This window comes from Sycon ciliatum, chromosome 3 (assembly GCF_964019385.1).
Source record: "Sycon ciliatum chromosome 3, ocSycCili1.1, whole genome shotgun sequence".
Taxonomy (NCBI): Eukaryota; Metazoa; Porifera; class Calcarea; order Leucosolenida; family Sycettidae; genus Sycon; species Sycon ciliatum.
This window is the reverse complement of record NC_088645.1, coordinates 8,185,617-8,211,856: the sequence shown is the minus strand read 5'-3', so window position 1 is coordinate 8,211,856 and position 26,240 is coordinate 8,185,617. Positions and strand designations below refer to the sequence as shown.

Sequence of the window (26,240 nt, the reverse complement as noted above, 5' to 3'; positions counted from 1 at the left end):
TCGGACTCCCTGGTATTTGACGACTTCCTGGATCCATGGAGTAGATCTACTGCCCAAAATTTAATAGCGATTCTACAGATGCAACAAATTTTGTGATTTGGCCCAAATCCGCAGTTTTCTGCAAATAATTCCGCGAATTCCTGGCAAGTTCCGCACTTTTCGCCGCATTTTTCGTTGTTTTCTGCCGCACTTTCTTGCGCAAGTTTTCGAGACTTTTTTTCCGCATATCCCCGCAGGGACAGGCTAGTAGACCAAAACAGCAAATCTCAAGTCCAAAACATTCTCTAGAACCAAAAGGAAAAACCCCGCATCATAACAGAGCGAGCCAACGAAAGGATACGCATGCATGTGTGCCTGTGAGTGTGTATGAATGACGTATGCATACGTGTCATGAAGTAGAGTCACATTCATAGCTATAATTAAGAGTGGAAATATTACTACGCCAAACGGAACATGTGCAACATGTTAGTAGTAGTAGTGCATTGCAACTCTGAGCTTCATGCTCATCACAGTGCGATCAGCAGGCAAGGTGATAGAAATACATGTAAAACAAAAGGCGAAGCTCAGTAAGCTGACATGTACAGACCAAGTCTTGATAAAAAAATGTGAAGACCACTCAGGGTAAATTTTCTGGCCCAAGAAGTATTTTTATACTAACTATAGCGATGAGAAGATGAGTCATAACTAGAAAAGTACGAATTTCAGAATGGAATGCGGCATATCAATAGTGTGATAGGGCTGGAAAACCTCGTGCCGCCCTGTCACTTCCAGTATGACCTATATGTCATGAGCCGTGTGTGTGTGTATGTGTGTGTCGCATACCCACAGCAGTGTCACTGCCAGCACCGGTAAGCACCGTCTCGTAGATCAATGCAAGCCATGCAGCGGGGTGTCCTGATGCATGCGTACTATTATTGCGTAGCGTTCAACGAAAACACGTTCTAAAGGAAATGTTTGACTGTGTCTACGGTGCACCCATCAGCACTTCACCCTCCAGACAAACACTTAGAACCTGCATAGACAGCAGCCGTAGCTACTCATCTCTTATTGGCGCGAGTCACCATCGTGAAGATAAAGAATACTACTCCCAGCGTTTCACATCCTAGCCACAACTGCAGAGTGCACTACACCAAGCTGTGGCAACACATTTGATGTCTATATCCGTATGGGCACTACTTCTTGCGGCGCTTGGCTGCTGGCTCCGTACTCGTTGCTGCTGCTGCTGCCGCACTGTCCTTGCTACCAGCAGTACTGTCATCATCCCCTGCGATTTCCAGCTCAACTCCGAGAGTCTTTGCGAGAGAGTCCGTCCAGAGGGCCAGCTCCACATCGTGCGCCGTCCAGCGATGCGATTTATCTGCACAACAGACACATGATGGTGAAAAGGCAACAACACGAACAAGAACAGCAGGGACTAAGTTTCCCATACCACACATAGTCACTGTCTCATGGAAGCAAACAGCAGTACCAATGCCACAACCATGACCACCCACTGCATGTACACAGTATCGCCACAACAGCAGGACTACACACCACAGCAGTATTAGCATCAGCGGTCCAGCCACCCAGTCACCCAGCCACCCAGTCACCCAGCCAGCCACCCACCAGCACCACTGGCAGCACCAGCACCGACTGTAAAACCGGAAAGTTTAACGACCAAAAAAATAAGGTTTTGTAATTTTGGCATGACAACGTGCAGAAAGTTTAACGATGGCTACCTGGCCACCCATCTGTATGCACATCTTTACACAGACATCTCAAACCGGGTTCGCGATAACGTTTCTTCAAATAACGTAAAAAATAGGTCGTTAACACGTTACACTTTGTGACTCGTTAGACTTTCTGGTTTTACAGTAGCGCCAGCACCAGCACTCACCCACCGGCACAAGCACCATAATACTAGTACAGACATGAGTGGCAGCTTAGCTAGAGCATGCAGAGTACTCACCCTGCGCACGCAGCCTCCGTGCCTTGGTTGTCACCTTGCTTGCATATGCCATGTAACCCTTGTGTGTATACTGTATAGCTATGCCGGGCATGGCACCTGTCACACTCTCATCTGCCATGAACGGACATGACTCCGGAAAACGACAGGCCATCACGGCTATAAGCAGCGAGAGAGAGAGAGAGAGAGAGAGAGAGAGAGAGAGAGAGAGAGAGAGAGAGAGAGAGAGAGAGAGAGAGAGAGAGAGAGAGAGAGAGAGAGAGAGAGAGATAAAGAGAGGGAGAGAGAGAGAGAGAGAGAGAGAGAGAGAGAGAGAGAAAGAGAGAGAGAGAGAGAGAGAGATAAAGAGAGAGAGAGAGAGAGAGAGAGAGAGAGAAAGAGAGAGAGAGAGACAAAGACACCAGTTTAACAGAAGGGCGCACACACAGAAGTGTCAGTTCTGATACGGGAAAGCTGATGCATATCCAGGGCCGACCTTGGACACCAATAACTTAGTCAACGACTTAGGGAGTTTTCACACAATGAATCTTCCTCCACCCAGCTACGTACACTGTATGTCCTTGCCACACTACCTACCCGAGGCAGTTGCAGGCCCGACAGCCTTGAGGCTGGACAGCTTCTGGATAGCAGCAGCCAGGTCCTTATCCTTGTCGTAAGCAGTGAACGCATCGCGTGTACACGTCTCAATGCTCTCAGACGTATTCTCCTGTATGAGTTGCGCAAGGCGAGGTCGGAACTTGCCACGCTGTGACACAAACAAGAACAAGCAGACGGCACATATACATGTAGAGTCATTGTACTGTACTACCAGATGCAAAGTACTCCCTACTTGGCATGCTGACACGGTAAGAACAAGCGAAGGGCACATATACAGTAGAGTCGGTGTTGGTTTTCTGGTAGCATTTAGGATACATATGATCCAGTACGAATTGTTTCTAGGAACGTGCTATATAAGAACGCAACCAGATTGCTGAAAATAAAAACTGCCCAGGATAATCCATTGGAAACAATGTTCTTGGGCGCGTGACTCTACTGTAGAGTCATTGTACTAACCGATGCGAAGCACTTCCTAGCCCCCCCCCCCCCCCCATCTCCTCTATTTGAAGATTCATTCGGTCCAGACTACCGACCGCCAACAAAAGGCCGTCTGACAAACTGGCAAATACTGTAGTGCATTTGCATATGGCTACTAGTACATGTATGCCAGTGACAACGCTTCAGCGCATATTATCTCGTCGTTGCTTGATTTTAGTGCCATGTCTTTGCAAATCCAGGGAGGGAGCCCAGAGATTCGGCAAATCAGTCTCAATCCCGGCCACATGCCGGCCACGGTAGTAGACTTACGGTTAGTTTCCACTGCATGAGTTTCGCCATCTCAGCATGGGTGACATGCGCTGGGGATCGTGAACACACTGCACCGGGCAAATCATTCTGATACCTATACACAGCGAACGGTAAGAGGAACAAACAAACACAACAGTGCAGTCCAGACCCATGTTAGAAATCTGACTATTCCGGTTATATCACACGGACTTGTCTACAACTTCCCCAACCATGGCAATACCTGCGAACAGACAGTAAGCACTGAAAAGGTCATCTTCATAATTATACTAGCATAATGTCGTGTGTAACATGATATTGGCGATACGAGGGCTATAGTGCGTTTCAAAAGTATAGACCTCAAGACTTCTTCAAATGATTCAAATTTGGTTTGTGCTTTTTGAGAAAATTATTCGGGATTATACTGCTCAGGCAGTTTCAACGATTTTTCTCATAATAGATTTCCAAGCGATTGAATAACAAAAGCCCAGTTTCAGAAAAATTATGCACAAAGTGATCACAGATTGCTTTCGAACCCACGATAGGCTTTTTTTCAAAACAGGTACTGTACGTGGTAACCCCGTATTTCGAGGCACGCACATGTCAACACGAATACCAGGATTACGAAGTGTGTATGCTGAACATCGATCTTGAACGCAGGCTGCTGGTATTCAAACAAAGCATATCTGCGACGGCATGGCATACAATGTAACTTAGTACGCGCACACCAGGAAGTCACACGATTATTTTCGTCCCCAAGAACCCAGAGCACAACTTGCCCACTCCATCGCACACGGGCAGCTCCCAGCACGCAATCACACAAGATTAAAATCCACTTCAACGCACACAGGGAGCTCCCAGCACGCCATCGCGCAAACACACGTTACGAAAGAGCCTCACAGCCATTATCAGTTTTCAACATAAAAAACTTATACAGACCCAACTCAAAAAATACTTGATTCAAACAAGCAGTCATATCAAGAATATACATAATGAAAAGCAACAGCACAGGCATGACATATAGCTTCAATTGTATTTTGTGGCCGAATAGGACAAGGACAGTGCGGCAGAAAATTTCGAACGTTAATTTAAAAGATTATATGACGCAGGCAAAGCTACACGTATATTTCATGGCGCGGAGGTATGTTGGAGCAGAAACAGCCACTAGAGCATGCAGTATGACAAGACGTGAGCTGTACAAACAATCACAAACTGGGGGCATCAAGGTTATTTTCAGATATGGTCACGTAGCGCACTATGTACAGCCGGGCGAAAATGCTGCCGGAGCATATTTACAAGACAAGAGAGTAAGAGAGAGAGAGAGAGAGTAAGAGAGAGAGAGTAAGAGAGAGAGAGAGAGAGAGAGAGAGAGAGAGAGAGAGAGAGAGAGAGAGAGAGAGAGAGAGAGAGATAGGCACTTGGCCACAGCGGGTGTTCTGTGAGGGATGTTCCCTGCCAGCAGATGGCACCGCAGCCACAATGGTACGTTAGGTTGCCGCACAGCAACCGGGTGCAAACAAGGCTACCGTGGGCACGTCAACAGGGTGGCCAGTTTTGCACGCACGACGCAACACTCCGCCATAAACAACCTCTACCACAGTCTGCACTCCCTAGGCTCCCTAGCAACAGTGAACCGTGGGTTGCTATGGATACAAATCAAGTTCCACTGTGTCCAGTATCTACAGCAAAGCAACTCAATCAGTGCAGCTCGCCCAGGAAGATCTTCTTGTCGCTACTGCACGAGCAGATAACGGGCTCCTTCGGATGGAACTGTACATCGTTCACCGAGCCATCATGGCCAGGGAGTTTGTACAGGACTCGCCTAGACGTTGTCTCCCACACGTACACGCTGCGGTCCGCCGACCCAGCCGCGATACGCTTTCCGTCCGGCGACCACGAGCAGCGGAGCAGGTTCTTCTCGAAGCTGTGCTGCGCGCCCATGAAGATCTTGATCTGGCGCTGGCCCTGGACAAACGGCCGCACGTCCCAGAGTCGCACTGTGTTGTCCATACCGTTCGATAGTATGTGAGTGCCGTCCGGGCTCAGGCTCAGCGCCGTTACCGTATCGCCGTGGCCCTTCAGCCGTGTCATGATGTCACCGGTACGGATATCCCATACCTTGACGTCATTGTCCAGGCCACCGGAGATCACCTGGTCGCTGGTATCGTTGAAGCTTACAGCCATCACCTGGTAGGTGTTATTCAACGATAGGGCTGGTCTGCGTTGCCGGGCATCCCACACGTTTATCATACCGTCGTCCGAACCCGTCACGTACTGCTGCGGGCCACGCCGGTTTGTGGCGCACGAGTTGACAAACGAGGTATGGCCTCGCAAACGTCTGCGCCTGATGCCTGTCTCCACATCCCATACTGCACCGGTTTTATCAGTCGAAGCGGACAACAGCAAATCGCCATCAGTACTAAACTGAAGCTCCATAACCGGACCCTGGTGGCCCCGGAGCACGGCAAAGTTCTCACACTCGCCATAGACATTCCAGAAGTAGATCTGACGATCAAAGCCTCCAGAGACCAACAAATCACCATTTGGGTGAAATTTCGCAGAAAATATATCTGCTTCATGGCCAGTCAGCAGCATGGTGGGCGCCAGCAGCGACGACGATCGAGCCGGGCCGGCTTGTACGACATCCTTCCTAACATTCGTCAAGAAAGCTACCTCTCTGCTTTTCTTCGCCGCAGGAACGACGGCACCTCCTTCATAGCCTCCATGAGGCCTCTTCATTGTTGAAGCCATTTTTCTCAACGAATTTTCGCAACGAAAACGCGAGCGCATGCGCTTGAATATAAACGCGGGCCCGTGGAGAAGCGGCAAAAAGCGGATTACGCGAGGGCGCGAGCCGAAACCTAACCAAAACCATCCCGTTTTGGACGGAAAATCCAAATCACTCGCGGAAAAGTCGTGGAAATGGGTGTTACCTGCCAGTGTTGGCACTATGTACTAAAACGACTGAACTGAGAAGTGAATGCTTGGCGGCCCACACGCATTTCCTTCCCTGCGCTGTCCCTCATATCAGAGGGATACCTGCTACAGTTTTTTATCTGGGTGGAAGGAAGATATTAATAGTAGTAGAAGAATTTATTATTTTACTAGGGAACTCCCAACAGGCGTTGCCTTTTTACTGGGAAAAAATTGGCGTTGTGTTGATCTTGCGACACATGCAGAGTACCAGTGCTCAAAATGGCGCGCCAAAACAGGAAAGAGCCGAAATGTGTTTTCGGAAAACTATTCACTTTCGCCACCATACTTCCGAATGTTCGACTACGTTTTCGACTCCTGCCACCAGATTCCGATAACAATTCCGAAATTCGGAATGCAAAATCTCTCTAGCTAGTGACTAGAGAGGTTCCGCGCTACGTAATTGCGTCTGTAAAAATCGTAACGTATTAAATTTCGTTAAAATTTGAAGTCGTTATGTGCGAAGCGGTATGTACATGTACAGTCATTTTCCGGCTTTGACTGACAGAATTCGTTAGCAATTCACCTCGCTAACCAACAAGAATCTTGGGATCGTTATCTTTAGTTGACGTTGAAATACCTGGTCCTACAGTACACTGCATGCGGATCTGTGTTCCGTCGTGAGGAGTTTTCAAACCACCTAGCTGCCCTTGGCAACTCTGAACGCAACAGTAACAGTGTACGGCCTAGGGAGAAAGTCATGCATTTATAGTTCTACCCCAATCCACTTACGGAGCACGTTTGTTAGTAGAGCCCTACATACGTACCCTACGTAGACAACTTTCCGCAAGTGGAGCGCAAACTCGTGAATTCACGGGTTTTTCCCGTCCACTTTATGTAATGGTGAGCAACTTTACGTAGCAACGTAACGTAGCACGGAACCTCTCTACTAAGACTCATACTGCAGATTGAGTACTGTAAAAGTAGAAATTTTCGGTGGTGTTTTATTTTCGGTTACTTCGGTGACGACAATTTTTACCCAAAATAAAACGCACCGAAAATGTTGGTACTGGTACTCGTACTACTGTAGCGGACATGGCAATCCAGTCGATTGACCGGGGCCGGCGCCCTCAGCGCGTACAGAGAAGCTGCGAGCAGTGCACAGTCATGTTGATCCGATGCGACCAGCGCGCTGCAGCGCATAAATGCATGTGTGTACCGCTTATCCACGGCTGCATGGCCAGCGCTCTGGGGCGGCTAGACGTGCGACCGGATTTCCATGTCCACGGCAGTAGAACACTAACATGGAAAACGGGTTTACCGAAAAATGTCCCTCCACCGAACCGCCGATTTTGGAGAATACCGAAAAAAAATTACACCACCGTAAAGTTCTCCTTTTACAGTAGGTAGTTGTTGGAGTCTACAGCCCAAATGGATAGCCGGGGTATACTAGTACCCAAGTTTCAACTCGGAATGGATAAGCCACAGAATTAAAATAAGAAAGTTGTCCCGATATGAATTACATGTTCATCTTTTGTGTGGAACAACTACAGCGGCAGCGGCAGAAGTTTCTGTTCGGCCCAGCCATAGCACAGCCATAGCACAGCCATACCACAGCCATTCAGCCATACCCCACTCTTTCCTGTCATGTATGACAGGTCTAAACATTTACAGGACACCGGCGGAAGCAGTTTTTGATTGGTTCGGCCATACCACAGTCAACTGGGAACTTGTGACCAGGCACAAGGGGTGCATGGATGCGGCTAATGCCGTAATGGGGTCGTTCTCGGCACTTCGTGACTTGTGCCAGTGGTTGTGAGACTTATCCACTCACCCCCACCGTTAGGCGCCGCATCTGCCGCTAGGGTTTACCGGATGTTAGCGGCCGTCGTGAATTCCCTTCGGGAACGGACACGATAATTTACTTTTTTTTTGTTACCACAGCCGTTCATGCCTGGTGTATGATATGGTGGGTAGTCACCGTACACGTGACATGACCCCTCAGCAGTTGGTGGCCATCGAGTTGGTCTGGCCATTACCATGATAACCTGACCAACCGGGCCGGTTCTGCCGCCCACGCACAGTATTGGAGCCTATCGTTGATATAGACACTGATACCCGTTTAGTTGTTATCCGTATATTCATGATAACATACCTTAAAACAACGCGGCCAAATGTTGATCAGGCCATGGCTTGGCCAAGCAAAGGGGCGGGGCGTAGGCCGTCGGGTTCATGGCACCCCGAAAACCAGCTAAATTCAGCCAACGTTGGTAAAAACCACACCGTGTTTCTAGTGACTTTCTACTGTGGCCAGCTGATACCAATGATTCATGTACTCAAAGTAGAGCCTATAGGGCTTGAAAGTGATGACGTCAAAAACGGCCAGGGAGTACTAAGTTGACATCAGATTTCTATTTTGGATCCACTAAGGTGTGACTTTGCTATTGCCTCAGTATGTGGGTGCATAGCAATCCACTCATGTCGTATGCAGGGGTGACTTTTACTTCGCCACCAGTTGTAACCCCGCCCCCAGTAGCCAAATCAGTCAGTTTCACTGGTAACATCACCTTGCTGAGAGTAAGACGGCTTGAAATGTGCTTGGATCCATACAAAAACTGGATCCAAGTGGATCCAATTTTTGAATTTTTGAAATTGTTGCTATGCTGTGACGTAGCACTTTCAAGCCCTATAGGAGCCAGTCCGAATGCCACCAAAGTTATGCCCCCCCCCCCCCCTGCAATCGGACCGCTTCCGCCGGGACTGATGCATAAACGTCAGGCCCGCCGGAACCGGTCCGGTTGGTCGGGTTATCACCGGACAAACTTCTTGGCCACCAACGTGTCCTTACTACCGTGGAGGTCATGTATACCCGCCGATGATATCGCTAACAAAATATGAAAGGCCACGTGACTGTAACAGACTGCTTCCGGCGGTCCTGAATGCACTTGTGGTCGTATGTGTACACAGGAACTTGAACTCTGTTAGTACACTGTGTAGGCCAAGTTTTAGACCCCCCCCTCCCCCAGCCCCTCCCCCTCCCCCCCCCCCTCCCCCTGACTTCTGCGTTGAACTTGTCACGATATGGATCCCGGAACATCGTGAAGTTGTGTGTTCAGCACGGAGGACAATAGATAATAGGGCAATATCAAGCCCTGTGCACTAATGCCAATGGCACACACAGCAGCATTCTCACCAGTTATCCAGCTGCAGCAAGGTTGGATTCGGTTTGGGCTTCTTGGCTTTGGCAGCTGACTCGATCTTCTTGTCGCTCAGCGCCTTGATTACAGAGCCATAGCTCTTCAAGCACTGCTTCCAGCGATCCGTCGCCTCACAGCTGAACAAAGTGGTCATCGCCAAAGCCGCCGATCACACACAGGGCCTAGGGAGTGATACCACTGGATACAGATCAGAGAAATAGTTCGACTCGAACTCTAAAAAGTAAACAATCACAAACGACTTGGATTGTTGGATTGTTTAGAAGATGACGACGTCGTTTCAAACTCTGAAGCGCGGGAATGATAATGACGTCATGTCGGCAAGTAAGATCTTCGTTGCCATGGTACATGACGTCGCGCAGTGCAGCCTTCGAGGCGCATCGTGCGGGAGATTTGAATAGGAAAGGACAGGTTCTCGTGGAGTCAAGGTTTGTGAAGAAAAGTTCAGAAAACAACAACTCAACAGGGCGAGGAGAGGAAGCTGTTGTTCTCGTACTATACCGTAACACCCCCTCGCCTTGTGTACAGTTTAGACTTCATAAAAAGAACGCGAGTACTGGAAGGGAGCTCCTTCAATGTCAGCTTATGCTGTATGTAGTGTGTTTGCCTGTATCAACCCCAACCTGGACTTTGCTGGACTGGCATTCTGATTATTTGAGTTCTAATGGCGAGTGACACTGTCGTGACACTCGCAAACAAGCTACTTCAGCGCCTTGAGTTGCCGTATCGTGTGAGTAATGCAGAGCAGTGTGATTCCAGTGTCTTTATCGAGACGTTCTCAAGGATTGCGCCTCGTATCGGTGGGGAATGGCCCGAAGATGGTGAGTACAAGTATTCAGTGTGTGCGTTTGACAGTCCTACCGGGCTGCTATACGTATGTGCGTCTGTGTGTGTGTGTCCGTGGGCTCTCGCGGCAGTTTTTGCCCACGCATTCTCGCAGAAAAGCAGAAGACCTGAGAACGAATCGAGCCACAGCTTGTAAGCAAGACATGTCCACATGTCTTGCTTCTCAGCTAAATAATTTGTTCTCAACTTTTCAGATTGTTCCGGCTCTGGCGTGGAATGATTATGTATGTTGCATTGTCTTGGGCACTGAGCACCGCTATACAGTGGACATGTAAAACAGAGAGGTTCCAGGCTGTCCAAGAGAGTGCTCAATACCGAGAAGCAGAACTAGCTCACTTGAACAATAAGAGGACGGAAAAAGTGTTTTAACTCTGAATTTCACGCACTAAGGGATCATCAGAAAGCAGTTAGTGTTACTGTTTTCTGATGATCGCTCAGTGCGTGAAACTCAGAGTTAATAATGGAAATTATCTACGAGATGAAACTACACAGTCTCGAATGATCCGAGAAAAGCAGCACTCTTCTGAAACATCTCTCTCGCCAGTGCCATTATCAGAGTGTGATGGTATTAGCCTGCGCTGGCTTCGGGAGTGTGATGTATTGGCCTGCACTGGTTGAAGCGCGATGAATTTGCCTGCGCTGGCTGCTGGGGTGTGATGTATTGGCCTACAATGGCCGTACGTCCTGCCTGAGATTGATAACTACACACACACGCACGCACACACACACACACACACACACACACACACACACACACACACACACACACACACACACACACACACACACACACACACACTACACGCCAAATGATAGTGACGGCGAGAGAATGAAGTGCTGTCTTCTAACCTGGGTGACAGTTACAGCCCGAGGGCTGAGTCTGTACACAGACCGGTCTGCCATTACCTCTCATGTCTGCATTTAACTCAGAAGTAGCGACAAACTCGGCCATTTGCACATACCCAAGAACGAACTTCCTCGCTATGGAGTGGTGTTGTGAATGTGGGCTAAGAGCACAGTGTGGAGAGGTGGACAGTTCAGATTATGTCTGCATTAATAGTTTATAAAAAAAACCCCTTTTGAACACCATTTCTCCAATGTCTATACTAGTGCTCAGTATTGAGGAGGGGTCACCACTGTACGCTAATGACTACAGTCCATTCAGAAAGGTTGAGCGCTGGCTCTGGAGAGCTCCCGTGTTTGGCGATTTTGTGGTACACTGTGCAGTGCCGCGCGATTCGAAACTTGAAAAAGGGTCCAAAAGGCACCTCAACTGGGGTTCGAACCGCAAATGTACTGTTATGCAAGTGGAGTGAACGGCCTGGATTTTCATGGTTTTTACCCAATTCAGTGCTTTGGGGGCAAAACCTGGCCGAAATCCTATTCTTGTTATGGCTTGCTTTTTGGAGAAATAGACTTCAAAAACACAATTGGAAGAGCATTCCATGGGGGATTGCGAAAATAAAGGAGACGAAAACTCAAAATTTGACCCGTTTATGGCCAAAAGCTAGGATATCAACCTTTTCTGAATGGACTGTACATTGTGGAGTGAAACCTGACAAGACGATGACTTGGATAAGGCGACCCCCTGTCCCAGAAGACCACTGCAACCAGGACCCTGTGGTGCTATGTACAGTCGAATGACCCTGGATAAGGCGATCACCTGTACACAGCGACCACGTCCCTTGAGCGGTCGCCCTAGACATGTTTCACTGTAACGTTATGTAGATGTATATAGTGGTGCAGTGAGTCGGACGATATGCAGGTCTGTTCAGTGCGCGTGCGCAGGAGTGCCTGTGGATTTGCCTGTTTGAAAGCCCTTTTCTTTGTGGAGCTGAAACCTGCACCCCCCCCCCCCCCCCCCCGAGGTGGTTTACCCTTACCATGCGCTGGACAGTATTGTGTCAACGAACTCCAGGGTAAAACCTGTCAAGGCGGGCACCCTGATAAGGCAGCCACCTGCCCCGGAGGACCACTGCAACTAGGACCAAAGAATGTTACCCACCCTGGTTAAGGAGACCACCTGTACACAGCGACCAGACTTTGAGAGCCTCGAGCGGTTGGCTTAGCGACAGGTGTTGCTGTATGTTTCGGGTAGCATGTGTGCTTACTGGATACTGCTGGATTCACATACTAGTATACCGGTAACTGGTCTCTTCTCGTAACTCGAGCTCGCGTACTACGAGGTGCTTGGCCGAACACGACAATGGGTCTTTAAGCATGTGGTCGCCTTACCAGGTTTCACTTTACATGTATGTGAGTGCTCTTTGATGTGTTTTCCGCTGCAGCATCGGCATCCAAGGAGACCATGCGTCGTCGGTCGCGCGGCGAGTCGCAGGCTCGCATTCAGCTGATCCTGGACACGTTGCTGGCAATGCTGTCGACCGACCTGTCGCACATCAGCGCGCAGGCCGTGGTCAACGGCGACCGCATTGCAAGGACGTATCTGCTCGAGATCTTCCTGTGGGTGCTGGACTATCTCGACGAGGTCAGCCACAAGCTGGCACAGGCCAAGAGGACCGCCAGTGCCGGCGCCAGTGCAGCCCTGCCACCACCGAGCACTGCTGCTGCTGCTCGTCGTGTAGCGGGTCGGGCAAGCGGTGAGTTACTCCAATGTGTCTCGCTGGCGCATGTCCTCATCAAATGTACAGTGTACATGTACATGGTTTTTAGCATTACACACAACGAATAGACAGCAACTTATGCTGTACAACTATGCTTGACTAACAAACCGGTATCTCTGTTTGTGTGTCGTAGCACTCAGCCTAAGTCAAAGGGGTCTACGTGAATTTTTATTGTTGTGTGTGTGTGTGTGTGTGTGTGTGTGTGTGTGTGTGTGTGTGTGCGCCTGCGTGTGTTATTTTCGTTGTGCTATGCTCGGCTTGCAGGCACTGATGGCACTGACTCGCTGCTGTCAACTCCTTCACTGTCCTTCTCCTCACTGTCATCGGACTCCTCCGTTTCAATAGAAGCAAGCTCACGCACCAGAGAGCGGCCCAGAAGCGGAAGGCGTACCCGTAAGCGCCGGCCAACTGCAACTGCTTCAATCCCGCAAGCCATCGAACGGCAGGAAAGGCCCCGGGTGGCATTTGCCAGTGCGGAATCAAGTGGGTTAGTGGCTACTCTCAATGCCCATGCGCGTCCATCTCTTACCTTCTCTCTGTTGTCTCTCTCTAGAGTTTACCGGCTGTTATGTGCCGCTAGGGTTTACCGGGTGTTAGCGGCCGTCGTGAGCTCCCTTCGAGAACGGACACGATAATTTGTTTTCTCTCTCTCTCGGAAAATGTTTGGTATGATTTTTTTATGATTACGCATGTTTGTATATGCATTCCCTGTGGGTATGTATGTTGTCTCCCTGCAGGTCACTGTGCTCTGTGAGCGACTTGGCAGATGCAGACATCAGCAGTGCGGAGAGTCACGAAGGCAGAGCGCACGGCCCGCATCACGTCATGGCCGCCGACGACATCAGCATATCCTCCATTGCCAGCGACTCTTCAAAGACGGGCAGTCTTCTTGCGGCATCCTCTACCGCTACCGCTGCTGCCACGACATCGGGAAATTTAGGTAGGGGTACTCTGTTTGTCACAACAGGCCGACTCCATCTTGAGATGTTTCATGCATGCTCCGGGTGGAATGCCTGAATTTTTTTTGTAGTTGATACCAGAGGCGTAGAAGCGATCCGTTTGTGAGTAACCCTCTTTTCTATTGAGCATGCTAGCTGGTACCCTTCTCAGGTACACCCATGCATATTATAATTCAGTGGGAATTTCACGTTCCGCAATTGTATCGTGCTGTATGCATAGCACTTGTTGTCATGTACTTTAAAACCTGTTTTTTTACGGCAGAACTGCGGTGGTGGCAACTGAAATCCGATCCCAGGTTTTCGTGCTGGAGTGCAGCACCGACTCTACATTCTAGCGGTCTCCATTTGGTAGTGTATTCTAGCGGTCTCTATTTGGTAGTGTACAAGCACGTGCTGGGTTTTTGCTATGCGAGCGCACCGAGCATGGGTCGGATTTCAGTTGCCACCGCTGCACCTCCAGGAACCGTCATTACGAGTCTACGCATCCAACTTCACTGCACTGCTCTCCTCTTTGTCTTTACTGGTGTAGTGCTCTTGTTTGGAAATGCAACGATTGTTGTAAAGGTCGACCACTATTACAATGCTGGAATTCAGTTTCTAATCTTTTTATATCACGACAGCCTGTGGCCAATGAGAGATAAAGCTGAACATGACATTGTGTTGTGTGTGGCTACATTGTATTGTGTGTGTCGCTACATTGTATTGTGTGTTATGATGTTGTTGGTGTGTGCAGACAGCACGTCTGCTGGTCACCGTCGCTCCAAGCGTCGTCGTCACCACTGGGACGGAGATGTTGTGGCCAGTGCACCAGTTGGTCACCGTCCTCACGACAAATCTGGTAAGGGGTCGTTCATAAATATTATAAGTAAAAAAATGAAATGATTTCGTTATGGGGTGGGAGGGTGCTGACCACTTTCGTTTCAGAAAACATTGATACAAGGTACTAGTACATGCCCATAGGAGCAGTGACACACTTGCGACATTTGTTGTGTAATTTGCACAAATACATGTCAACATTTTTTTACTGTCTGAGGGGGAGGGAGGGAGGGGTTCAAATTCGTTTGAAAAAAAAACGTTCTCCCCTCTGGTGCAGCGAACCAGGGGTGATGACGAGCTCGTGCTTTTCGTCTCGTAACCCAAGCTCAGCGAAGGTGAAAAGTCAGGATGGGCCTGATATTTTGACGAACGTCCAGTGACGAAATGTTTCGAACACACACGGTCGTGACACGAAGGTGTCCAAAGAGAACCATCCGTGTTCTTGCGACGCACAGCAACAATCCACTTATTCCTTCGGTCCATGTCTGCCGGAAATCGGGAAAAAAACCCAACGCCACATCCCAACGACTGCCTGTTGGTGAAGAAGAAGGAATGGCCGAGTGGAGGACAAAATCAGCTCGTTTGGGGACCTTCCATTCACTTTTCAACGCGTTTTTCTCTAAAGATGTTATGTCTGCATCGCCCCTGCTTAGACTCTGGTGTCACATTGTTGTGGGGAAAAAGTCGGAACGAAACTTTTTCAGGCCCTTTTCAGCCCTGGCCCCCTGCAATTACTTGTTTGTTTACAGTTAACACTGCCTCTCTTCGCTTTCATAGTCTGTAATCGCCCCTCTCCCCTTTTGCGCTCACAGTCTGTAATCGTCCCGCTCCCCTTTTGCACTCTGTACACTGTGTGTCACACTCGGTAACAGGCCTCATTGGGCCCGGCTCAGCCTGTGACTCTGAGCTCCGCTGTTGAGATGAAAAGAGGTCGAAACAGCTAGCTATCCGGAGATTGAGTAGCCATTACTGTATCTACAGTGTTGCTCCTTGAAATCCAGTCACGTCACTCAAGTTCAAGCCTTGCACCATTCCCCAGCTCAGTGTTCACAGGTCTAGGGCTGCGCAACGCCCGGCGTGTACTTAAGGGACGTGACTGGATTTCATTGAGCAACGCTGTATATGCTGTAATTGTGTTCAAATCAACCGATAGAAGTCCAACTCGGCCAACACTCCGCCGGTCACAGGCCAGTGCTGGTTACGTGACAAGAACTAGAGTTGTGGATAAATAAAGGAGAAGGACAAAATGTTACGAGTTGTGACCACCTGTCCACCAAGGTAACCAGAAAATATACAGTCAGCAAGTGGGATTTGTCCATGTTTCAGTTTACATTGGCTAAACATCCGGGAGTTGTACATGTTATACTTCAAACTAATTCAAAGTAATAATTATTCTGCTGTGCTGCTGTTTGTGTCTGTGTTTGCTCATTGGTGGTGGTTGATTGAAGGTGACCCAGCATTACCCACTGAAAGTCCAGTAAGACAGCCGGCAACCACAACTGAGTAAGTATATACATTCTCGACAGTTTGTGATCTACTGACGTGGACATGGAAATCCAGTCGCACGTCTAGCGGCCCCAGGGTGCTGGCCATGTAGCCTTGAGTACACGTGTGGTAGATCTACACACCTAGCGCTAGTCACATCGGATCAACACGTGCACTGCATTTAACGTTCTGTGCGCACTGATGGCGCCAGCCCCGGTCATTCGACTGGATTTCCTTGTCCACGACAGTACATACCGATAACCCGAGTGAATGTGTGTGTGTTTCAAGTGAAAACAACTGGGTCTGATCTGTTGAGCATGCTCAATACTCCTGGGTGCAATGTAGTGTCTTCTTTGACGCTCTCTGCTGTACAAGCAATAGCTGTCTGATTAGGAGTTGTGACGGTCGCTTTGGGCTAAGTACGTTGGTTGGTATAGTCTGTTTATTTGTGACCTGTACCGATAAAATTTTCTAGGTGGGTAGCTCTCTGTGCCTTCCTCACCCACCGCTGTTTTTGGTCTGTCTGTCCACATCTCTCTATCTGTTTGTCTGTCCGTCTGTCTGTATGCCTATCTGTCTGTCTGTCTGTCTCTGTTTTCCTATGTGCCTTTCTGTCTGTCCGTCCGTTTGTCTTACCACAGACCTGTGTCCAGCACGCCAAAGAAACCGTCAATTGCTCGACGCATTGACTACTCCTCGCAGTCACACTCGACATCGACAGGTAGCTCATCACGCTTCTCCAGCACCCTGGGCCAACCTGGAACACATGTGCCAGCAACATCCACTGCACTGACTGCGGGTATGGCGTCGTCTGAGCTCACTAGGGACTTTCCCCGCGCAACCAGCGCGAGCCATCCCACTACATCATCCGCTCCTACCGCTGCGTCACCTGCCCAGCTGAGCGCCGCTGCTGCGTCGACCTCAGCTCAAGTGCCGTCTAATGCCGCACATACCGGTGCTGCTGTGAGCACGGGCTTACACTATTCTCACATTGACCACCACCATCACCATCAACACTGCCATCAACATGGCCATACTGGTATCGAGCACAGTGTAGGTCTCAGCACCATTGTCACTGCTGGTCTTACTACTGGTGTCACTGCCGAGCAGCACCGCACGCATTACTCTACTGCACTGCCGTCACACTCGCATGCATCGTTACGCCAGCCAGCCATGCCACAGGGCACAGCCGGGGTTACTACCGACATGCAGATGCACATACCCTCTCAGGCTGCTCAGTCGCCGTTGGCCGCAACGGCTGCTGAGCAGCGCCATGCGACTACCATCACCAGTTCACGGCACCATGCTACTGCAACTAGTGCATCATCGCACGGTCACACCACATCAGCGGCTGTTCGTGAAACCGTCCGGGCTTCATCTCGTCATCCTGTTCCGCCGCCGCCCGTAATGCAACCGCTCGATCCGGAACTATGGCAACCGGCGTCCACTCAGCAGCATCGTCCTGTGTCGTCGCGGCCGACTGCAGTCTCCTCGCAGCATGTCCGCTCCGCACCGGGCACTCATTCCTCGGCTTCGTCTTCGACAGAAAACACATCTGAGTTGCTGCGTGGCCTTCCGTCGACGGGTCTCTCCGGCTCGACCAGCCTGAACACCACGGATCTTCTGGCCAGCGAGGAGGGCGTCGAGCATGTACGTAACGTTACTGAATAAACACAGGCATTTCAGTTTTGACCCGCGCAAGCCGAAAAAAAAGTCGGGTCATGCCTACGTCACCTGATTGTTTTTCGGCTCAAGTCGGTCAAGTGTTTCTTCAAGTCGGTCAAGTGTTTCTTCAAGTCGGTCAAGTGTTTCTTCAAGTCGGTCAAGTGTTTCTTCAAGATGAGTTTTCAACAAAAATCTTACCGTACATCTCCCCACTGAGCTTTCCGGGAATTCTGTCACGGTCACAATAACTTGAATAAGCAAAAAAAACAACTGTTGGTCTAACAGTGCATGTTACGTGTTGTGTTTGGATCAGCGTATGCTCTGGTGTTAGAAGTTAGAACGCATTCAAGCTAATGTACCTCAAGGTACAGATGAGCCTGTACTGTTTTCTGTGTGGCGTCGCGTTGTGTGCTTTTTGCCATGCGTTCAGCTGGGCAGTAGAAGATCAACGGCCGCACCACGGTCATCGTCCGGAGCAACAGCAGCAGGAACCAGTCTACTACCAACACAACAGCCAATGGTGGAAGCTGTGCCAATACTGCCGGCGTCGGTTTCTCACCGTACGACAGTAGCCGCTTCGATGGCGTCCGTGCAGGCTGCTCAGGAAACTGGCTACGGTTTGGGAAGTGATGTTGCTATGTCTGCTGTAGCGACATCTGCAGCGCGACCACCGCCATCGGCCACTGCCCTCGTACAGCAGCACTCGTATTCTCAGCATGCCATGGCATCATCCTCGTCCGCTGTGTCAGCTGCACCGCCAGCCCGCAGTGCAGTGTCAAGGACTACGATCGCGTCCGCATGTGATGCAGCGCCGCCGTCCGCTACTACTCAACACGGTGCTGCGTATCCGCACGTTGCCACGAGTTCGTTCACTGCTTCCACGCGGTCTGCTCCTTCTGATGGTAGCCTATCCCTGTCTGTGAGACATCCAGCAGCTGGCATTGACCTGCTGTCGGATCCAACCACCACTGCCGCCACCGCCGCCGTGCCACAGGTTGTCAGCTCCTTCGACTCCGTGCGCCCGCACGCCACGGACTCCGCACCATCCGGCGAGAGTCGTAATATCACCGCCGACACCAATCGCCGTCCGCACACCCGATCGTTGGTCGCGGAACCACGTGAGGACACCAGCACAAGAGCACATGGAGCGTCGCAGCACGCACAGGTTACATCCACGTCGTCAGTGACGTCCACCGTGCGTAAGCGTCCATCCGCCGTCAGTACCCAGCGTGTACCGTCATCCAGCAGACAACCTGACGATCAGCGTAGTGCACGCTCCCACCACTCTCGCCATGCCACCCAGTACAGCAGCGGCACCGGTGGTACCTCTCGTCATCGCTCTCAATGCAGTGTGTCACCATCATCACATTGTACATCACACCGTACATCACACCGCTCCGCTAAACCATCACATGACGTGCTGACTAGGTCACCACTGCATCCCGTCGCTAAGAGTCGCCTGCCTCCCCCGAAACAGGTTGTGGAAGATGAGGGTAGCGACGTGGACCTTGGCGATTTCTCTGATGAATTTTCCGGTGAGTTTTTTTTAGTAAGAAGTGTGACTGTGCACATGGGGTGTGTGAGTGTGAGCGTGTGGCTGCATGTGTGCATGCACGCACGCGTATGGATGTGTGGTTGGGTGAGTGAGTGGGTGGGTACTTTAAGCTTGCAGCGAGCAGACCAATGTGATCTGTACTCGCGGCGACTGCATACATTCTAGATGTGTCCTCGAGACAAGACTAACTTGGTGGTTCTCTAATTTCATTTTCAGATAACGAACATCCGCCGTCGCCCACCGCTCCTGCACCACAGCGACACGGCCAGCAGGCGCCAGTTTCTTCACCGCCGCCGACGATGCTGAAGTTCTCCGAGGCACGGCAGAGGATCAAGAAGCTAGACACTGGCTACCGCGGCGAGCTGAGTCGCTTCCGCCGTCGCACTCGCAGCATGACAGCAGGTGTGTCAGCAGCTGCAAAGGCCGGAAGAGCGGTGGCTAGTGGTGGTGAGGGTAATAGAACAGTGTCTGCACGACGAGCTACCAAAGCTAGTGTGCAGTACGGACTGGACGGACGACGGGTCAGCAAACGCTCGACAAGGACGGCGACGGTGAGTATGCGTGTGTGTGTGTGTTTGTGCAAGTTGCTATGGCTTCTGCTGTAGCATCGCTATCATCGCCTCTGGCGATGGGCGTCAAATGGTCAGTGGTGTGTTTGTGTGGTGTGCACGCATTGTTATGTATTCCACTGCCAGTGTCATGTGACCATTACTTCCGATCAGGTAGTGGATTCCAACAGTGTATGATGTAAGAGTGGAAAGTGACCAGCAGCGAGGGAAGAGGCTTCACTTCAAGATTTCCTATGCATTAGATGAGTGATTTCAGCAGGATGTGCAGTCAGAATATCAGGCTGAATGTTTTGTTGCAAAGCTGTACTGCTGCCCTCTCCTTTGTTCACCCTCGTCATCAGGGCAGCTTAGAGAGTTGACAGCAGCTGTATGCCAAGATCAAGCGTGTGTGTGTGTGTGTGTGTGTGTGTGTGTGTGTGTGTGTGTGTGTGTGTGAGAGAGAGAGAGAGTGTGTGTGCGTGTGTGTGTGTGTGCGTGTGCACGCGCGTGCATGTTTCTTCTCTTCAGGCTGTCTCCAATGGTCGCCATGGTGGGCCGGCATCCTCAGCTGCTGGAGGTCATTCACTACGTACGTCCAGTACTGGAGGAGCAGTGACAACATCAGCTACAGCAGAGCAAGGTTGGTTACCATGGTTACATACACTAGTCTACTGATGCATCTCAGTGATCACCGCCATCACCAGTCTTGCATAACATCTTGGTCATGTGACCAGTCTTGTATGGCATCATTGTCATGTGACCAGTCTTACATAACATCTTGGTCCTGTGATCAGTCTTGTATGGCATCATTGTCATGTGACCAGTCTTGCATAACATATTGGTCATGTGATCAGTCTTGTATGGCTGCCTGCACTATGGCATCATTGTCATGTGACCAGTCTTGCATAACATATTGGTCATGTGACCCAGTTTGTGTTGCTGCTGTTGCTTTCTGTTGTCGCTCACAGGCAAATCCCGCATTGCGGCGTCAGCAACCAGACGATCGCCCCGCACTCTGTCCCATCATCGCAATCGCCCAGCAAAAGCAGCAGCTGCATCAGCAGGAGCAGCAGTACAGATGGGTACTGGTACATCACACCAACATGCCTCTGATGCTGATGATATTGGTGATGACTTTGAAGAGTCTGCGGACCAATTAGCTTCAGCGGGTAAGAATGAGTGGTGTGTACGTGTGTGTGTGGGGGGGGGGGGGGGGATGATCGAGTGTAGGTGACTCCGTGTTTGCATACACTCTCTGTGGAACATTCGGATAACCCATTGACCAATAGCCACCTAGTCTTATACAATTTGGGGAAACATTCAATCTGCTTGTTTGGTCTCATCTGTGCAATTTAGGAAAGCATAGCTGCTGGTTTTCCCACGATTCTTTTCTTTCATTGCCTGTTCTCCCATGCTACCGTAGATGAAGAAAACCAGCCGAGAGGTCCTGTCCCGCTATCAGCTGGGCTACTGCCTGCCATGGTTGACCGTTTCCCTCACATTCAAGTGACACGTCAGACAGCACAGAAGATGCTACAGCAACAGACTAAGCAAATGAAGTCAATCATCAATCAGAAACTGCAGGACAAACAGGCGCCAGACCAGCCAGCGAAACTGGTAAGCAGCGCCGTCGGAAGCAGTTTTTGATTGGTCCGCTAGTACCATGGCCTTTTATAGTACTTTGTGTATGATATGGCGGGTGCATACACGCACATGTACACGTATGCCCTCAATAATAGTAAACAAGTGTCGATGGCCAAAACGTTGGTCCGGTAATAACCTGACCAACCGGACCGGGTCAGGCGGGCCTGGTACGGGAGAGAGAGAAATAGAGAAACCTATGTGTGTGTGTGGGGGGGGGGGGGGTGTACGTGTGGCAAGGTGTGTAATCATGGTAATAAAGTGCCGAAACAGAAGGTGAGTACGGGAGGCTATGTACGGGGTGCAGGCCAGCGAGGGAAGGATGCTCATGGAGGCAATGTAGCAGAAAGGGTACCTGACACATGGCTGAGTGCTGTGCACTTGTTTACGGCCATTTTGTTTAGTGTTTGGTACATCACCCTCACCCTTACCATCTCCGTTCTGTGTTTGCTTGTAGATTGCTGAAGCAGAGCGTCGCCAGGCCAAGGTGGTCAGTTTGCTGAGGAAGGAGATAGCACATAATCAGCGCATGGTAAGAATACAGTGTAGCAGAGTGCAGCACCTTCTGGGAGTATTGTGCCTGTGAATATGAATGTCAATGTCAATGTCAATGTGAATATGAATGTCAATGTGAATGTCAATGTGAATATAAATGTCAATGTGAATGTGAATATGAATGTCAATGTCAATGTCAATGTGGCTCACACTCTCCTTTGCCTTACTATGTGTAGTCTTGAAGGTGTGTTGTGTCATGTATTGTACAGGTCGATTGTGCAGTCTCTGTCTCACTCTCTCTCTCTCTCTCTTACACACGCACTCTCTCTATCTCTCTGTGTATGTGTGTGTGTGTGTGTTTGTGTGTGTGTGTGTGTGTGTGTGTGCGCTCGTGTGTGTGCGCGCTCGTGTGTGTGCATGCTCGTGTGTGTGCATGTGTTTGTGTGCAAGCGTGCATGCATACGTACATGCGTGCGTACTTGTGCGTGCATGCTTGCGTGCGTATACGTGTACGTGTACTGTGGTCTCACTGCTACACACTGCAGCAAGACCAACGTGAAGCAGCAACCAGGCAGCGTGAGGTGACCACACAGCTGCGTGAGCGACGACACGCTTCAGCACGTGCCCACCGCTACTACAACGACTTTGAACTGAAGATGAAGTCGAAGTTAGCCAAGCAACGCAATGCTGAAGAGCAGGTCAGACTTTGGAAAGGAATCGACGATGAATTTCATTGTGCCATGCATGATAATTGCCTGATTGGTGTTGATCTGTTCATGTGTCTGGGCTCTGTGGATCTTAGCCATATTGTCCCCAGCGTTGTGTATTACTGCGTGTGGTATCTTCGAAGCTGGTAGCCTGATGTAAACTTTCCTTATTCTTTTTCTCCCGCTCTCACTCTGTCTTTCTCTCACTCTCACTCTGTCTCTCTCTTTCTGTCTCTCTCTCTCTCTCTCTGTCTGTCTCTCTGTTTCTGTCTCTCTGTCTCTCTCTCTCTCTCTCTCTCTCTCTCTCTCTCTCTCTCTCTCTCTCTCTCTCTCTCTCTCCGGCCACTTTCTTTCCCACAGATATTCCGTAAGCTGTTCGAGGATGGCCTGTCATTGCAGCGCAGTCGTATCCGAGAGCTGCGTAGCTACGCCAAGGAGAAAGGCAAGGAGTACGCTGCCAAACTACAGGACGACATTGACTCCATGGAGAATTAGTATCCTCCTCCTCACTCAGCCTCAAGCAGTGTACTGTTATACAGTCAGACCTCGCATAACCGCACACATCCGTTTTCCAGAAAAATATCCGGATTGGCGAGGGAACCGGATAATCGAACACACACACTGTATGTATGCATGGCATAAGCTGTAAATCGGTAACCAACGATTTTCTTCCGGATGGCGAGGGATCCGGATAAGAGGACCGGATAAACGAGGTCTGACTGTACTCTATAGATACTCTACTGACTACAGCCTTGCTGGTTCCCACATGTTGCTGCTGTTGCTGTTCTTTTTCTTGTTGTTTAGCAATGTTAGGAATTCACATGCACATTTGTGTCCGGGAGGCAGTACATGTGACAACTTCTTTAGCCGAGGAATGGATACTCCATGGGAGTAGATAGCATGGTATCAAGAGTACATAACCCCAAGAGTGTGCAACTCCAGCTATGGGGTCTGCGACGGCAGAACTTCACATCACGTGATGAACCCGTGCACTCTAGTGCATGATAGATACTGGGTTGTACGCAGCCCAGCTTTGGGTACAACTCTCTTGTGGTCACTTTGCACTGTTTGCCAGCATAACCTTTTGAACCATGTCACGTGATGTGAAGTTCTGCCGTCGCAGCACAGCATAGAGGTTGTGCAGGCAGTTGCACACTCTTGGGGTTATGTACTCTTGGTGGTATATATAGGAGTTAGAGAGCATAGGTGATAAGTAACACAATGCAAGTGTAGATGATGTAAGTGTGGGAATAAGGTGTGAATGGAAGTGTGAGTGTAAGCGCTAACTCAATACTGGTGGGATATGTCACAGTACAGGCATGTACATGTAGTGCTGGTACCTAGGTACTTCAAGTAGGACTAAGCTTCCTGAATTCTTAGTTGTTGACTTTCCCTAACTGCAAGTGCCCTCCTGTATCAGCTACCGTGATCAGTTCTCCATGCTCGCTGAGGTCATGGAAAAGGAGCGGAATGATGAAGCTGTACGCCAAGCCGAACAGAACAAGGTAAGTTTAAAAATATACCGACACTCCACTAGCTTTGTTACTGTTGCTGATGCTGGTGTTGGTAATGTTGCTGGTGTTGGTAATGTTGCTGGTGTTGGTAATGTTGCTGGTGTTGGTAATGTTGTGGTGTTGGTAATGCTGCTGGTGTTGGTAATGCTGCTGGTGTTGGTGTTGGTAATGCTGCTGGTGTTGGTGTTGGTAATGCTGCTGGTGTTGGCGATGCTGTGGTTGCTGTTGCTGCTGAGCTATGACCATTGTAGTTCTTTGTTCAGTTGGGTTCTTTCATGGGAAATGGCAGCGGCCACTTTAATGTCTTCATGGTAGTTTTGTAGTGTGGAGAAGTCACCTGGATTCTATTTCCTCGGCTTCGTTGTTGACCTTTAATCTTTACATTTGTATTACATGTGCTAGTGTGTGTGTGTGTGTATGTGTGTGTATGTATGTGTGTCGGTGGCTGTCTGGCTGTCTCCTCTCTCTCTCTCTCTCTCTCTCTCTCTCTCTCTCTCTCTCTCTCTCTCTCTCTCTCTCTCTCTCTCTCTCTCTCTCTCTCTCTCTCTCTCTCTCTCTCTCTCTCTCTCTCTCTCTCGCCCTCTCAGGCCGTGGACCGTCTGAAGCGTGAGTTGCGCAAGAAGATGGAGGACGACATCACACGCCTGCAGGAGGCATTAGACCATGGCGAGGAGCAGGATGCAGCGTATGTGCGGCAGCTTGAGGCCGATCGTCTACGCCATGAAATGCAGATGATGCACGGGCCAGTTCCACTGTGATGAGCAAAATGTCAAGACTGCTATCACTGCCCTCAACCAACCTGATCCAACAGCTAGCTGTGTTGCTGTCTGAAAGAAGGGGGAACTCCCTTCTTCGCTTCTTCCCTGCCGCACTGGCTTTCAGCGAGTGGAGAGTGTCGTATCCTGAATCTTGTAAAGATCGTGTCAAGTGACCACCCCATCCCCCCATCAGTACTGCAGCAGTTGCTGCTACTGGGAGCCGAGTGAATGTTGTTTGTTTGAATCTGTACTGCCTGGTGCAAATGTGCAACACCTCATTTGTGACACTGACAAGGCAGCAGCCAAGTCATGACCAGGGGGACCATCATCAATACCAGCAGTAACAACAGCAGCACCACCACCACCAACAGCAGCAGTAGCGCAGCAACAACAGCACAAGCAGGAGCAGCAGTGGCAACATCACCACCACCACCACCAGCAGCAGTAGTAGCAGCAGTGATGGCACACAGTGAGAAGCAACACACCCGGGTATACCTTATCCTGCATATCTTCATAGTGGATGACAGTACACTGCTAACTGATCCAGAGACATGTTGAAGTTGAGTGAGCTATGAACAGGGAACGGGGTGGGTTTGAGTGGTGGGTGTATCGGGTTCTTTCTCTATCATCAAAAACAGTATTCACTATTTTACTCCTATTCTCACAATTTATCAGTCTACGAGTACAATGGATTCAATAATAGTAATGTGCAAGACTTCCTGCAGCCTCCATTCTCACTGTTTATTTTCTGCCGCCCCTCTATATCAACAGTTACCGACGTAGACATTGTTACGTATCAGGGTATTATTTTAGTTACTCCTGCAACGCCTAGCTTTCTTGTACCACCGCCCCTTTATATGGTGCCCAACATGTTTGTTATGTGCTCCGGGTGCATGGAGTGCCGGAGCTCCCCGTGCTGCACCGTCCTCCGTGGCATACGTGTACATGTTGTATGCATGTGGCTGGTCATTGGGAAAAGGGCCACAGACGATGAGTGGTAGGTCGTGGGGTAACTAGACAGGGCTATGGCTAGGTAAATGGGGAGTGCAGATACCGGTAAGAAAGGAAGTGGTAGCAAGGCCCCGGAGGGGGTAGCTAGGTGCAGGAAAGGGGATGGCTAGGTCCAGGCAGGGGGGGGGGGAGCTGAGGGTAGCTACATGTAGGCGTGCGAGAAGGGGGGGGGGGGAGCTAGGGGATGAACCAGGTACAGGGAAGGGGGTCGGTCAGCTAAGTC

General features: G+C 50.0%; 3 protein-coding genes across 4 annotated transcripts; 1 reads left to right on the top strand and 2 right to left on the bottom strand.

The window, feature by feature from the left end:
• Positions 1-388: 388 nt before the first annotated feature.
• LOC135811327 (uncharacterized) lies at positions 389-9,622 on the bottom strand. Its single transcript, XM_065324551.1, has 5 exons — positions 9,372-9,622; positions 3,290-3,383; positions 2,522-2,690; positions 1,949-2,104; positions 389-1,357 (listed from the first exon to the last, which is right to left on the bottom strand). The coding sequence occupies exons 1-5, from the start codon at positions 9,527-9,529 to the stop codon at positions 1,173-1,175; spliced, it is 762 nt and encodes a 253-aa protein (XP_065180623.1). The 5' UTR covers positions 9,530-9,622; the 3' UTR covers positions 389-1,172.
• On the bottom strand, positions 4,149-6,046 carry LOC135811323 (U5 small nuclear ribonucleoprotein 40 kDa protein-like). The gene has a single exon (XM_065324547.1). It carries the CDS (start codon positions 6,014-6,016, stop codon positions 4,964-4,966), a length of 1,053 nt encoding a protein of 350 aa, XP_065180619.1. The 5' UTR covers positions 6,017-6,046; the 3' UTR covers positions 4,149-4,963.
• Positions 9,623-9,818: 196 nt separating the features above from the next.
• LOC135811326 (mucin-19-like) lies at positions 9,819-25,885 on the top strand. Of its 2 annotated transcripts, none has more exons than XM_065324550.1 (17): positions 9,819-10,214; positions 12,528-12,839; positions 13,128-13,350; positions 13,601-13,803; positions 14,556-14,660; positions 16,087-16,141; positions 16,765-17,773; positions 18,219-19,323; positions 19,560-19,888; positions 20,420-20,531; positions 20,860-21,060; positions 21,315-21,508; positions 21,990-22,064; positions 22,573-22,725; positions 23,095-23,228; positions 24,155-24,239; positions 24,836-25,885. In XM_065324550.1, exons 1-17 carry the CDS (start codon positions 10,058-10,060, stop codon positions 25,004-25,006), a joined length of 4,623 nt encoding a protein of 1,540 aa, XP_065180622.1. In that variant the 5' UTR covers positions 9,819-10,057; the 3' UTR covers positions 25,007-25,885. The 2 variants fall into 2 exon arrangements, with proteins under 2 accessions (XP_065180622.1, XP_065180621.1); XM_065324549.1 differs by having other exon boundaries at positions 19,560-19,894.
• The last annotated feature ends 355 nt before the right edge of the window (positions 25,886-26,240 follow it).